Below are 15051 nucleotides of genomic sequence, written 5' to 3' on the forward strand. Positions count from 1 at the left end.
CTTCCAACAAGAGCTGCCATGGCAACAATTGGGTGTGTCTCATCAATACACCACTATCAAGAAAGCTATTACCACCATCGTATTTTCTGTGACTTGTTCTGAGATGCTTACGCAAACCGTACTATATAATAATCACTGATAGATGGATATTACTCTTCTGCATCCACCTTTTTCACCATAAAGCGGTAGATTTTGGTCCCATGTACTTACATTTGTGCACATTAGGACCCTGTTTTCTTTTTGTGTAGAAATAAAATAGATTGGAGATTTGGTCAACACTCAGTACATAGTACCTTGAGTAGTGTGTAAAGATCTGTTTTTCCCACCTTTGTATTTAGTAAGCAGACTGTCTCCTGAGAGAGCAATTAGGGCAGCTGCAGCCGATCTGGCTTTTATAAAACCTGTTCCAGTCCTAGAACAAGATAAAAATAAAGCTAGGAATGTGAAAGCTAAAGCTACTAGTGCAAAAACCATTGTTATATTGGAAGACAACCTCATAAGAATCCAGTTCCTTTTATATGTACATGCTTTGATATACCATATTATTTATTTGTAACAAGATTATGTCCCATCTGAAACCCTGCGTTAAAATGTGATTCTGTTCTGAAAGCTACCTTATAAAATGGCATTTTCTTACTCAGTAGAGCTGCTTTTGATCTGCTTTATGTCACTGAACTCTCTCCCTAAGTTTTTACTATCTCTGACTCCTGTAGAACCAGTACAGCTGTGGGAGGGAAAGCTGGGTTTTACTATGTCTTATGTATCATCAAAAGAATTAACTTGGTCCCCAGTCCAGCAGTGGGCTCTGCATGGGCAAATCCCGGTGACTGAGCAAATCCCCACCAACTTCATTGGGACTCTGGATAGGCTTATGGATAGGCGGGATCAGGGCCTAAGTTCTAACTGTTGAAGTGCAGGCCAGAAAGGACCCAGCTTAACTTTCAGATCAACTGCAGTTTGCAAGGTGTGCAGTTAATAATTTTTTTTTTTTTTAAACCTGAAAACAGGGAAGATTTGATCTGGAATCTGAGAGACCATAAACGTGGAACACTGCAATGCTATTTTAATAGAGTCATTTTTCAGGGTAGGGTAGCACTTCAAGAGAAGTGGCAAGAGTTTTGAAGGGAAGAATAAAATTGTGCTGTACTACTGGAAAGGAAACTACAGAAGATTAGAAATTCACTTAAACTGAATGGACAAGTGAGCTGAGTCATCAGCAGTGCCCTGAGACCAAACTAAAATCAATCAGCTGGGAAAAAGGTGAAGATGTAAACAGAATGTTCACCAGACACTGCTGTCTGATGAAATGTGCAGAAAAGATACCAGTGAAATCACTCTTGAACTCTTACTGTTGACAGAAAAGCCTTTGTGATATTCTCAGTAGGCATACAAGTAAACTAACGCATGGATACACAAAAGGTTCTGGTGTGTCCCTGTTAGGAAAAAATGTTTGAGCTTCAGATAGTGGGGAAAAAAAATATAGATGGAAGTAAATGATCACTGGATGAAACCACAATTACATGTGAAGCTTTTCCTACAGTGCATGCATGGCAAGAAATTCACTGGCAAAATCAAATATCCAGCAAGTGGACAATGATGCCTGGCCTTAGGAAGACAGAAAATGGCTTGCAAAAAGGGACCAAGTCAGTCCTGTAATGGAGATTCTTCTATGCAATTTCCCTTGGGTTATATGTACTTAGAATATGAAGCTTAGAAAATACTCCTGATATTTCTCGTTTTGTTCCAAAATGCACTAGTTTATATTTAACCTTTAAGTGATTTCTGTAAGCAGTTCATCACATGGAATTGCAAACAGCAGATCAACTTATTCATTACGGAAAATTCAAGGGGGATGGTAAAAGTACAATGAATCACTTAAGTTCTGCTTTTGAGGGCTTAATTGGTACATAGGTTTTGTTCTGGCTCTTTATGCGGGGTAAATTCCATCCATTGTGAATAAATTAAACAATGAACTTCACTTTTTTCTTTTGTTCCTGATTGATTCTGCTTATGAATGGATGACTAACTTTTTAAACTGGAGAATGATGGATAGTAACACAGGTGTTAGCAGACTGTCAAACTGAACGACTGAGTAGGGTTCAAATGAATTTTGGCAAAACTGTCTGATAAGCCTTGTGTTCGCTAGTGAAATTTTGCAAAAATTTCCCACCATGATTAAAACTAGTTCATCTTTGTGGCTTCCTTGTTAGTAAAAACCCAGCTGTCAGCACCACCCTTTCACTGCCTAATGGGCCGCGGCTCTCAGCGCACACTCTTTCTGCTTGTCACCCTACAGTTTGGGCATTTCTTTTCAGTTCAGGGAAGGGGTTTATCCTCTGCATTGTTCAACAGCAAATCAGGTTCATACACCTTTCCAATTCACCATCACTTAGTTTCTCAGGTAAGAGCTGCACAGAGCATTCATAGTTCATGCCATGTAACCTAGCACTGTATTTTTTCAGGGCACGGAAAGCCGCCATAGATTCAACCCTTGTTGTACATCATTACTGCTCTTTTGTAGCATGAGTGAGGTTGTTCACACAACAACAAAGCTTCTCCAGGTCTTGTTCTTACCAACAAAACCCACTTGTACATTTCCCTTTGCTGTTGTTGTTGTTTGTGAACTTAGTGCTCATTCTATTTGATAACTGGGATTGGTGGGTGAAGCTCACCAGTCCTGGAGACTGAATTACTCTGTCAGACTGAATAGCTGCAGAATGGGAAGCCATCATGCAGGCTTCCTGCACTGCTCTGCCAACATGCCTCAACCCTCAGCTGAAAGCATTGCTTCTAAGGTTGAAGAGGTCATTCACCTTCCCCACGCTTTTGGTTCCTGGCCCCTTGTCTGAGATTGCCATCAAGGGGTTGATTCAAAATGGCAGAAATTTTGGAAAAGCAGCATAGTTCGTGAGATTTCCACCAAGTTGGCCTGAAAGCTCATGAGAACAAGTTTGCAAGATTTTGGTGCTATCTAACCTGAACCTTAGCCCTGCTTTGAGCTTTTACCTGAACCTCAAACCTTAGCCTAAGCTTAATTCAGATCTGAAGCTAAACCCCTCTGACTATGTATAATTTAAATAACACATGCCTTTTGAGCTCGTGGAGGGGGGAGGCACTTTCCCACTGAAGTGGCATGTACAAGCAGGAGGGGATGGAAATGGGTGTTGCTATAGTGATGATGAAGTCACTGGTGCACTTGCTCTCACCTGTCATACATGGCAGTTAGCAGGTTCCAGGTGAGCTCAGGCGCTTGTGGCTCTACCTGGCCTGGCTTATCTAATCTGGCTTTCTGGAATAGCTCCTTCAGCAACTGCAATAGCTGCTGTGTTGTCAGGGAGCTCTGCTTCTCCCTCTGACACTGGTGGCTTGGCAGGAGGTGCTGAATCAGGGAGACATCAGTCAAACTCACTGTGGGAAAACAATGGGAGAAATTAATCAGTCCCTATGTCTTTATCCTAAATGGAAGCTGAACATTTTGTGAAAATACATAACTAAGACCTGTCTGGAAAGCAAAGCCTCTTAAAAGACTTGATATAAAACTGAATGGGGAAATACCCTGCAAGGGCTCTTGTGCTGGGTTTTCATATTCAGCTAATTTTCTGAGAGTCCAAAGAAGGAAAAGATCAATTGGGCTTTCATAGGCCTGATTTTAAAATAGTGATACAGGAAAAGTGCAGGAGCAATTGTTCATCCAAACTGCACATGTAACTTTTGTATATGGGATGCAATTCACCCCTGTGCAGAGAGAGAACACAAAGCCTATGCACCACTTACTACCTCAATATAAGGCTTAAGTGGGACTTCAGGTTTCCTTACCCTCCACTGTAGGTTTCCATACAATGTCCACTAGAATGAAGGGGCATGGGAAATGGTTTGGCCAAGAACACTGGGGCAACCACCCTATTATAAAAAAGTGCCATAGGATAGTTAATGTCCACAGAGTGCAGACAGAACTCTGATTTTTTTTTTAAAGATCACATCCAAAAGACCACAAGCCAGAGTAAACAGCATAGAACTAACTGTATCTAAGTAGAGGGAAAAGTGCATGGAAAGTGACTGGAAAGAGAGAAGAGATGAACAAAACCAAAGTGAACAGCAGGAATATATCCTTGGAGTTCACTCAAGAACGGAGACCATTAATATGAGCATGTCCTGCACACATATTGATCAGAGAATAGATTCCAAAATGGGAACATCCACTGAACCAACTGGACATATGATCTGAAAATCATCTAGGAAGTCCCATTTCATCAATGATTTTGTGACAACTTTTACATATGCTCCAAAGAGTCTGAAAAGATTTTTTTCATAGATTATAAGGCCCAAAGGGACCCCTGTGATGGTCTAGTCTGTCCCCCTATAAAGGTATTTATGGGATATTTTACTTTACTAAATCCAAGCCTTAATGTGGTTTTATTATTTATTATTACAGTAGAAGCAATGGGCTCCAGCTGAGATCAGGGCCCCATAGTGCCAGGCGTAGTATATACATACTGTGAGACAGTCTCTGCCGCTAAGAGTTCACAATCTAAATGGATAAGGGATGGGAGAAAGAAAGTATTATTATCCCCCTCGTAGAAAAAGGGAACTGAGGCACGGACAGATTAAGGGTAGGATTTTGAAAACCTAAGTGGTTTAGGAACAGAGGGTCTATTGACTTTCAAATGACTTAAATATTTTGAAATTCCCACCCAAAATGACTTGCCAACACATAGAAAGTCTGTGACAGAACTGAACCCAGGTTTCCTGTATCCCAGGCTAGGGCCTCAACACAAGGCTAGTCTTCCTCTTCATGGGGCCTTTTGCCTTAAAGGCAATGACTGTTATTTTTGTACATCCTCAGGAACAGACTGTTTCAAGTGAGGATGCTGGGGCATTCACCTCCTTGAAAGTGACACAAAGACAACCAATTACATATGCTTCCATTCAGTGTTAAGTTTGCATCCAGAATTAGAGAGCAAAATAAATGCTGAGAACTCTACTCAGTAACACCTTACTAAAACAAAAGTCCCACTGACTTCAGTGAGAATTTTGCGTAGATAAGCAGTACTGACTAGATCCTTTATAGTCTAATTTATTTTGTTGTTGTTAATGTTAATAGCATTAATAATATTGTTTGCAAATTGCCCATGCCTTTTTGATGATCTATGTCTATTTCCAATAAATCAATTCCTAAGCAACACATCAGATTGTGACATTTAACAAGACCATATATGAAGTTCCATAATTGCTGGCAACTTTTACACTATGTTAGCAATGTAATACATTGTAACAATTATGCAAACATTCCTTAGCTTGCAAAACTTTTTTAAAATCTCTGCTGTCTCAGGCTGGCCAGCCTTCTAGGGGAGCTGGTTTCAATCTAGCTTGTGATTTAGCAGTTAACCCCGAGCTGATAGTGATCTGGACTCCATTACAATTGGTGATCCCAGCTGCGGAAGGGTCAGGGAGACTACCTAGAGAAGGGAGAGAACAGACACAGGAGGAAATCCAAGAGAAAGGGAGTTCTTGCTCTCTGGGAAGGGCCTGGTGAAGACAGACTGAGCAGGGCTATGGAGACAGAATTAGTCCTTGTGGTGGGAGCTGGAAAAGGAGAAAGGTCCAGGGAGGCACCCTTGTGGGTTGGTGTACCAGGGTAGGAACAAAGAACTGGGCGGACCTTGGGAGAAACTTTGGAGCCAGAGGAGAGGCTGTATTATCCGTAAGCTATTAGGATGTGGAGGTAAGAAGTGGGCCAGGGAAACAGGAGCAGATCTAAAAGGGAAAACCTAGCTGCTCAACAAACCACAGTGGAGAAGGGGGGAGAAATTGGGGTTTCCCTACCAGCTGGGAAAAGGATGTAAAAACTCTATCACAAGGACTGTTGAGCCCAGAGTGGGGCTCAGGACTGAGCCCAGAACATGGATTTAGGAGTAGCCCCAGTGGGGTGAAAGGATCTCTTGTTGGGACGTGTGGACTTCTAGCTGGCCTTCTGTTACTCCAGAAGATATCTGAACTAAATGTGACTTAGAGGCAAATTGTGGACAGAAATGGTTCATCGTAGGACCAAATTGGTGGTCAACAGGGGCTGTTAGAGGCAAATATCTCTGCAGTGCTATGCTAAGGCAGTGAGTAGAACTGTTTACAAAGATCTATTAAAGGGAGAGTTCTTTTGAATTTCAGGGGTGCAGTGAACAATCTACTACTGCCATTATAGCAGATCTGCTTTTTCTGTAATAGCATTGAGTGTGCTCCTCAACCTTCACCACTCTTTCCATTAGAGAGCTGAGATAGTTATGATGATCTGTGCTAAGTAGCTACTGAGTGACCAGTCCCTTAACCCCAAATACACTGGCAAATACTATTTGTGAAAAGGGGCTTGTTACCATCTGGTTTAGCATAGGGGGTGAATGTCTGACTTTGACATTTTACATTGTAGTTTGCAACGTTGGAGCTGTGAGAGAGACAAGGTCGGAGAGCTAATATCCTTCCTTGGATGAACTTCTGTTGGTGAAAGAGACAAGCTTTTAAGCTACACAGAACTCTCCTTCAGGTCTGGGAAAGGTACTCTGAGAGTATGTCTACACTGCAATGGAAACCCAGAATTAGTAGAACTTGAGTTAGCAGTCTTTGGGTTTGTTAACCATTTATCTGTAACCACAGGTTAGGAACTATTGAACTCTGAGTCCCAAACTGGGGCTCCACCATCTGCACTGTATTATGCAGGCCCAAGTCCAGCCACACACATCCCAGACTTCCTAGTGCCCTCCCAAAAGATGGCCACTTTACCTCTGTTCATGGTGCAGTGTGGGAAAGCTTGACGGTCTAGAGGACAAGGAAAGTTGGCCTGTGAGGTTGTGGACTACTTTTGGCAGACTCCCAGAGTCTGAGTCCAGAGGGGCTGTGTCCATGCTGCAAAGCAATAGAGCTTGAATCCTGGTCCCAGTTTGACTCCGGTTCCGACCCTCCTCTCCCATTGAATCCTAGCCCTGGGTTAGCACAATTTGTGTGTAGACAGAAGGGGGATTAAGCTTGAGGCTGAGTTCAAACCCTGGGTTTACAATGCAGTGTAGAATAGATATACCCAAAGTGTCACAGCTAAATACAAGGTGGAACAGATTGTTTAGCATAAGTAGCTAACACCCATTCTAAGGGACCACTCAAGGTGAAGTGGTCCTTTAACACCTCTTCAGTCATAGGGGAAAAGATAGGGGGCAGGTTAGTGGGTTACAGATTATTGTAATAAACCATAAATCCAGTGCCTTTATTAAGACCATGATTTTTAGTGTCTAGCAAAGTTATGAGTTTTAAAAGACAAGCCTGGGAGTTTGTCTTGTGCAGATTTCCTTTGAGGACAAGGACTGAGAGGTCAAATATGGAGTGATCATTTTGTGAAAAGTGTTTGCCCAAGGGTGATGTGTGTGTGCGTGTGTGCGCACACACGACTTCATTCAAGAGTGTAGTGATTGTCTGTTTTTCACCCACATAGTTGTTGGGGCATTGGTGCAAAGGATGAGGTATACCATATGTTCTGATGGCATGTGGAGGACCTGTGGATCTTGAAAGGTGTGTTTGGGTGTGGGGGTGGTATTGGTCATCTTAGCAGTGGAGATATGTCTGCAGGTTTTGCATCTGTTCTGGCAGGGTCTGGTGCCACTTTGAGCTGGTGTCTCCAGGTCTGCGGGAAGCTTGCTTCTGATGATGAGCTTGGTGAGGTTGGGGTGGGGGTGGGAGGTTATTTGAAGGGCAGAAGGGGGGTGGGTCCAGGAAAGACTTCTTTCAGGATGTAGTCCCCATTGAGTATGGATTGTAATTGTTTAATGATACCCTGTTTGGGTTCCAGTGTAGGGCTGTAGGTGACAAACTAGGTGTGGATGGTCAGAGGGTGTGTTTTCCTGTATTGAAGTAAGTTCCCTTGGGGTACTTGGATGGCCAATTCCATGATGCAATCTACTTTGGTGGAGAGTTCTTGTTTGCTGAAGATAGTTTTAGTGTGTTGTGTGAATCCCAGACTTACTCCTTAGAGCATATTCTATGGTATCTGACGGGTGCCTGGCTGTAGATAAGTTTTTGGTGTTGTTTTGGGTAGTTACTGGATCTGTGAAGGTAACTGTGGTAATCTGTGGGTTTCTTGTACCATAGTTGTCTGCAGGGTTCCATAGCTGAAGCTGATTGTGGTGTCTGGGAATTACTCAGTAGTACGTGCGGCGGAGAGTCCTGTGGCAACTTATAGACTAACAGACGTATTGGAACATAAGCTTTTGTGGGTGAGTACCCACTTCATCGATGCATGTAAGTGTGGGCAAGGGAAAGCTGGGCTCCAAGGCAAAATGGAGAACATCTGCTTCTCTTTCTGGGGTGAGTCTGCCATCCTACAGAGTACAATCTGTTTGCAAGAATACTGTTGTTTGCCTGGTCACTGTGGTTCTCCCACATCAAATACTTCACTCACTGAGGAGTAGGTTTATAGGTCTAGACTTTATTTTAGTTAGTCTGGCTTCAAGTTTTAGAAGCTATTTAACTTTCTCCTCATTTTTCTTTTATTTTAATGTATAGAGAATGAGCGAAGCAGATGAAGCAAGTAGGGCAAAAAACTTTTTTTTTTTTTTACAGTTTGAGTCCAATTCACCCCACCTAGCAGCAGAAGGTACAGTTTGCACTAGTGAGGCCCATACTACACTGAGGATTGAGGCCCAGATCCTCACAGGTATTTAGGTACTTAACTGCCAGTGAGAGTAAGGTGCCTAAATACCTTTTGAGGATCTGGGCTTTACTCTAAGGACGAGAAGGTTGTATTTGCTTCTGTTCCTTGGGGAGTCCTCTGGACAGAGGTAGTTTTAGCCTCTGAGCTTCAATAAAGCCCTTCTGATGAAAGCTAAACTACGAAAGGGATATGCTGAAACTGGGGGATCCAACTTAGCCACATCCCTTCCCGGGCCCATTCAGTCCACTTCTTGGCTACTTTAGCTCCATGCAGAGTCCTAAGCAGAGGTGAGGCTCTGATTGCTTTTGATAGCAGAAACCATGCTAAGGGCCTTAAGCATGGTTTCTGCTATCAAAAGTTTGTATACATAGCACCAGATTCACGCCAAATTTACATAAACTATTGCTACTATGGCCCGATACGCTTCTTTCTTACTACTAAAGCTGGTCAAAATTAGGGGGGAAGAAGGGGAGGGATATAACAAAAGATTCTTCGGGGAAAAATTAAACTTTCACACTGAAAATTAAACAATATTTTAAACAAAGCAATGCTTGGTTTTGTTTAAAAATATTTCACTTCAATTTTAGGTTTTTCCCTACTTTTAAAAAAATTGGAGAAAGTGTTTGTTTCACTTGTTATGCTCTCTCTTTTTATAAATATTTGCACTGTCCCCCCTCCCCTGCCTCACACACACTGGTCCAGTGGGAGGGTGAAAGGAGAAAGTAGGTTTTTCTTCACTTTTATTCTTTTTTTATTTTCCATTGAAAAAGAATTAAATACCTATTTTTCCTCACTTAGCTTTTTCCAATGGAGAAGGAAAAAAGGAAATATAAGTATTTTCCTGCTATTTTAAAACAAATTTTGAATCTTCTCATTCCTTTTGAAATTTTTTCAAACAGAAAACATTTAATCAAATCAAAACTTTCTCCAGGAAATCTTTTTTAAAGTGAAACCCCCCTTTTGATTACTTTTTTTTTTTTGCTGTTGAAAATACTTTGAGCAGTTCTATATGTACTTATTTTATAACACAAATGGAGATAATGATATTTATCCATGTCAAATGTGTATTGTAAGGCTTTGGGAAATCATTTAGTTATTAGAACAGGTAGAATCTGAGCTCTACCCCCAACTAATTGACTAAACTGTCATTTTGGGCAAGTCATTTCACCCCTTTTGAGCTTGAGTTTTTCAATCAGTAAAATGGGGATAATGCTACTTAGCGCCATTTGACTGAGAATCTCAAAGGAAGCAAATACATGTATGAAGTATTATTTATTAATTCATTAATGTTGTTGATAATCTTTGAGATCATCAGACGGAAAGCATTAGAGAAAAACAAGTAGCAGTATTTATGATTGCAACTCAGAGCCAGCACTCTTGCAGGTTCTCCTCCCACAGGACTCCTTTGAGCTACTTACACTGGCACAGGGTTTGCACTGAGCGTAGTTTCAGGGCTGTTCTATAGACAGAATTCTGAATGGCATTTAGAGCTTCTGTAAAGGAAAAGAAATATAAATTACCATAGATTCTCTTGTGCTAATTATGAAGGGAAGGGACGGTGGAACACTTAAGAGAACACGGAAAAACATGAAAGGAGTCTCCAAAACCTGACCTCTGAGACCAGGGTTTCTCAAACTGTCCTGTTCACACCTGATCCCAGTCTGGACTCAGTTACAATTAGTGAGTAAAATATGACTAAGGACACAGGATTTAATCCAAGAACTTCAGTGAGATAGTCAAGGGAAAGCATTAAAGCTGATAAATTGCTTGATTCTAAGAGGGACACAGATGTTTGTTTTAACATAGAATTTGCCCAGTGCATGGAACACTATTGCCCGGCTGGGTGTGAGGGTAACTCAACAGGCTCTTACAGAAACAGCATCTCTGCACTGATAAAGAAGGTGCACTGTTTTTAGAAATATCATTTCATTATTAATTTGGCAAAAGGCATGCACAGTGCTCATCCTTACTCTGCTCCATAAACAGAGCCAATGCCCAGAGAAGTTAATAGGTTTGTGTTCCAGAACTGCAAGACCCAAGTGTTATTTTTACAGTATAGAGTACACCTGGTACAGAAAAACATAATGCTCTCCTGATGTAAATTTTTCAGAGAGAGACCAGCCTAGAAGTTGGATCACTATTTTAGACCCTCTCCATAAATAATGCTAGAGAGACTAGCCTGTCCATCACTGGAGCCACAAGACAGGAGGATGCCATTTTGGGAAGTTACTACACACTGACAGAGCTCACGCTATACTACAGCTGGTCAAAAATGTCCACTGAAATAGTTTTTCTGACAGAAAATAGCTTTACAACAAAATGGAAACTTCTGCAGACTTTAAAACAACAACAACAACAAAAACAACCCAACAACTCGGCTTCAACAAAAATCTAAAACTTTGAAGGAAAATGGATGAAAACCAAAACAATTTCATTTTTGTAGCCTTTTGCCAGGAAAAACAATTTCTCAACCAGTTGTACTTTATACTGTGAAAACAATGTTTGGGTCTTGCATCTGTGGCTCTGTTAGAATCAAACAATTTGTCAGCATGAATACCTCCCCTTGGCAATCTCACTGAAGTTCTTGGGTTAAATCCCGTGTCGTTACTACTTCTGCTCAATCCTTTCACTCCGCTCAAGTCAACGGGAATTTGAGTAGGAACTGAGTAAGGGGCTTCGTGACTTGACCTGTTATTTATACAGCGCCAAAAATATTCCTGGCGCTTTACAGACATACATGTAAACTTTGTATTTAAAAAATGCTTATATACAGTATCTTTAGAAGCTATCACAGGACTTATTAGCTCATTGCTTTCTCCTGGTGAGCCATATATATCCCTGCGGTTCAAATAGGAGGCAAATACAGATGATGAAGGGTGTAGATAAACTGCAAACATGCATAACTGAGAGGAAATAGGTCACAAGACTCTCCACTTGTTTCCTGTGGAAATGGACCAATTTGTGGTTCCTCACATACAAACCAGTCTAATGCTAATAGTCAGCAAATTATGGACTCTGCTGGTTCTCAGTTGCTTCCCATGATATAGCAGTAACCCTTGTCTGCTATGCCACTTGTCCAGTCTTGGTTTTGTCAGGTTATGTTGCTGCCTGTTGTTTGGAGAAGTTATGCAGCATAATGCACTGTAGCAAGTAATGCAATATGGAAAAAGTTTGGTTTTGCTGGCTTATAGTACTAGTGATTTTTTTTTCTTTTCTTCAAGGGCCTGATCCAAAGTACATTAAAGCCAATTGAAAGATTCCCACTGATTTTAATAGGCTGTGGATCCAGTCCCAAGTCTATCTTCCAGAAGAAGAACAAGAAACATGAATGTAAGGTATCATGTGACCTAGGGGTTACAGTGGACAAGAAGCGGGATATGAGTCAACAGTGTGCCATTGTTGCCAAGAAGGCCAATGGCATTTTGGGATGTATAAGTAGGGGCATTGCCAGCAGATCGAGGGACGTGATCGTTCCCCTCTATTTGACACTGGTGACGCCTCATCTGGAGTACTGTGTCCAGTTTTGGGCCCCACACTACAAGAAGGAAGTGGAAAAATTGGAAAACGTCCAGCGGAGGGCAACAAAAATGATTAGGGGACTGGAACACATGGCTTATGAGGAGAGGCTGAGGGAACTGGGATTGTTTAGTCTGCGGAAGAGAAGAATGAGGGGGGATTTGATAGCTGCTTTCGACTACCTGAAAGGGGGTTCCAAAGAGGATGGATCTAGACTGTTCTCAGTGGTAGCTGATGACAGAACAATGAGTAATGGTCTCAAGTTGCAGTGAGGGAGGTTTAGGTTGGATATTAGGAAAAATTTTTTCACTAGGAGGGTGGTGAAACACTGGAATGCGTTACCTAGGGTGGTGGAATCTCTTTCCTTAGAAGTTTTTAAGGTCAGGCTTGACAAAGCCCTGGTTGGGATGATTTAGTTGGGAATTGGTCCTGCTTTGAGCAGGGAGTTGGACTAGATGACCTCCTGAGGTCCCTTCCAACCCTTATATTCTATGATTCTATGTGACCCAACAGGAAATTCTTCCATGAATAAGATTCTCTAAGATAAGGGAATTTCATGCTATCATCTGACATTCTCAGGCTCACTTGCAGAGGGTACAGGTAACCATCTGCTAGTGGTCTGCTTTGTAAACATTTCACCATATTTTTAACTTTTAAGTCAGTCCTTAACAAACATTAGGTCACCAATTGCTCATACTTTAGGATTAGGATTTAGATTAGCAAAACTAATCTGCAAGGTGTCCAAGCAAAAAAGAAATTAGCCTAAATTACATATCAGTCAGAATTACTATTGATGAGAAGACATTTTACAAGACACAAAGTAAATATCTAATTTCAAACTGGGGTGAAATTCACCCCTTTGCAGAGACACAGCAGGAGGCCTATGCACCACTGAATTCCACATCCTCCCTAGATGGACTTCTTTTGTGGGACTCAACTGGGGCATAACCTTGTGCAGGTCCAGGCCTTAAATGGCCCTTATGTGGTGCTAGACCTCGTGCTGACTCTCTGCAGAGGGTGAATTGTACCCCAAAACCACTAGGTTTAAAAAAAAAACATAACTCAGGAGTCATTAATTTATAGTTGGGAGGGTTTTAGAGACTGAGAATCAAAACCAAGAAGAGAAAAATAGCACACAGAGCACCAATATTACAGTAGACTTTCTCTCCATGTTACCTGGCAGTAAATAAGTTATTACTGAACAAAAGGGTTTATTAATACATTGAATTCAGTTTGGGGCTACACCAGACAGCTGAAGCTGGGCTGAGGACCTCCTGAACTTCAATTAGACTAGGTTGGCCAGGATGTTGCTGCTGGCCCTCAAATATAAAACTCATGAAAATAGCATAGGCCAAGTAATTGATGGTCCTTGATGTAAAACTCTTGCTTTTATAATAGTTTGCTGATTAACTTGCATTAATGAGAGGGGACATAACTGTTTTCAAGTATATGAGTTTGTTACAAAGAGGAGGGAGAAACATTGTTCTCCTTAAACTCTGAGGATAGGACAAGAAGCAATGGGCTTAAACTGCAGCAAGGGCAGTTTAGGCTGGACAATAGGAAAAACTTCCTGACTGTCAGAGTGGTTAAGCACTGGAATAAAATTGCCTAGGGAGGTTGTGGAATCTCCATCATTGGAAATTTTTAAGAGCAGGTTAGATACACACCTGTCAGGAATGGACTAGATAAGACTTAGACCTGCCATGAGTGCAAAGGACAGTCCCTTCCGGTCCTATGATTAAATTGTTTTAAGTTACATATTTTTATCCTCGTTTCCTTACACCTCACATCTAATTATCCAGTAGTTTTTCATCTTACTGACTTAAATGGCAGGTAAGATAGGAGAACAGATACTACTTTACATATAATACAGGGAGCACTGTAAGAATAACACAACCCGGAAATCCTTCTTCCAGGCTGCATGATCTAAAGCAACAGACTGATCTGCCATAGCATTTGATCTTGTCTCCTGCATTATAACAAAAGATTCTGAAGATGGAACAACTCCAGTTAAGTTCACTAGTTTGGACACTGGGAATTCTCTTGTGAAATTTGGGAAGCACTTGACAACAGTACTTACCTTGCTGGTCTGGATCCATAACAGAAAGGCTTAGAATAGGCGGATGCCACTGGACTTCCTGTAACCAAACAAACCATGGCATTAAATCACAGCTCCCAGCCAGGATATGTGCAAGCTCTTTAAATTGGACATCTGAATCTGCATCATTTACTGGGTATATTTCAAGATGAAATTAAACAAAAATTACATAAAACAAGTCTTTACTTTAAAATGGACCCCTTCGTATTGCAGTTCCAAGTGCATGAATTCCATTAAATGGGCCTGACTCCCCTCTCCCAGTCAGTGTGAAACAGGAGTAATTGTAAATTGGTGTGAGAGGAGAATCAGGACAAATGGGCATTTAAATGCAGGTATGTGGTAGGATGGGATCCTTTGCTATTCAGTGATCCAGTGTGCATGTACAATATTACCACCCATTCAAGAGTAAATAATCCCAGAGAAGAAAGCATGTCTTGAAGTCTGCTAGCCACTTAGCAAGTGCACTTGCTTTAATAATTCAACTTTTTAGATTGTTCCAAGTGGAGTAAGATTCTTCAACTAACGTGCTATTATTTCTTTTCAGATGTGAATATGGAAAGGTAGAAGGGAAAACATACACCCAACTAACGTCTGTAACCCACTCCTGCTCTGGAAAATAGAAGTCCTTATACCACTGAGACCAGTGGAGATTTCAAGCCCTGCTCTCAGCTTACATGTCAGAAATGCATTAAATTAAATTCTGTTATTAGCTGCTGTAAAAATTCCTGTGAAGTTTATCTTCTAGTTATGCACT

General features: G+C 41.3%; 1 protein-coding gene across 2 annotated transcripts in view; it reads right to left on the bottom strand.

Moving 5' to 3' along the window:
- Positions 1–9965: 9965 nt before the first annotated feature.
- The window catches only part of MDH1B (malate dehydrogenase 1B), a 33772-nt gene continuing 28686 nt past the window's right edge, over positions 9966–15051 (bottom strand). For both annotated transcript variants that reach the window (XM_077830289.1, XM_077830288.1), the window contains 2 exons: positions 14280–14337; positions 9966–10176 (listed from right to left, as the gene is read on the bottom strand). In XM_077830289.1, the coding sequence (XP_077686415.1) occupies positions 10143–10176; positions 14280–14337 (92 nt within the window). In that variant the 3' untranslated portion in view covers positions 9966–10142. The remainder of the gene's footprint in view (positions 10177–14279; positions 14338–15051) is intronic.

Source organism: Eretmochelys imbricata, chromosome 11, assembly GCF_965152235.1.
Source record: "Eretmochelys imbricata isolate rEreImb1 chromosome 11, rEreImb1.hap1, whole genome shotgun sequence".
NCBI classification, from domain to species: domain Eukaryota; kingdom Metazoa; phylum Chordata; order Testudines; family Cheloniidae; genus Eretmochelys; species Eretmochelys imbricata.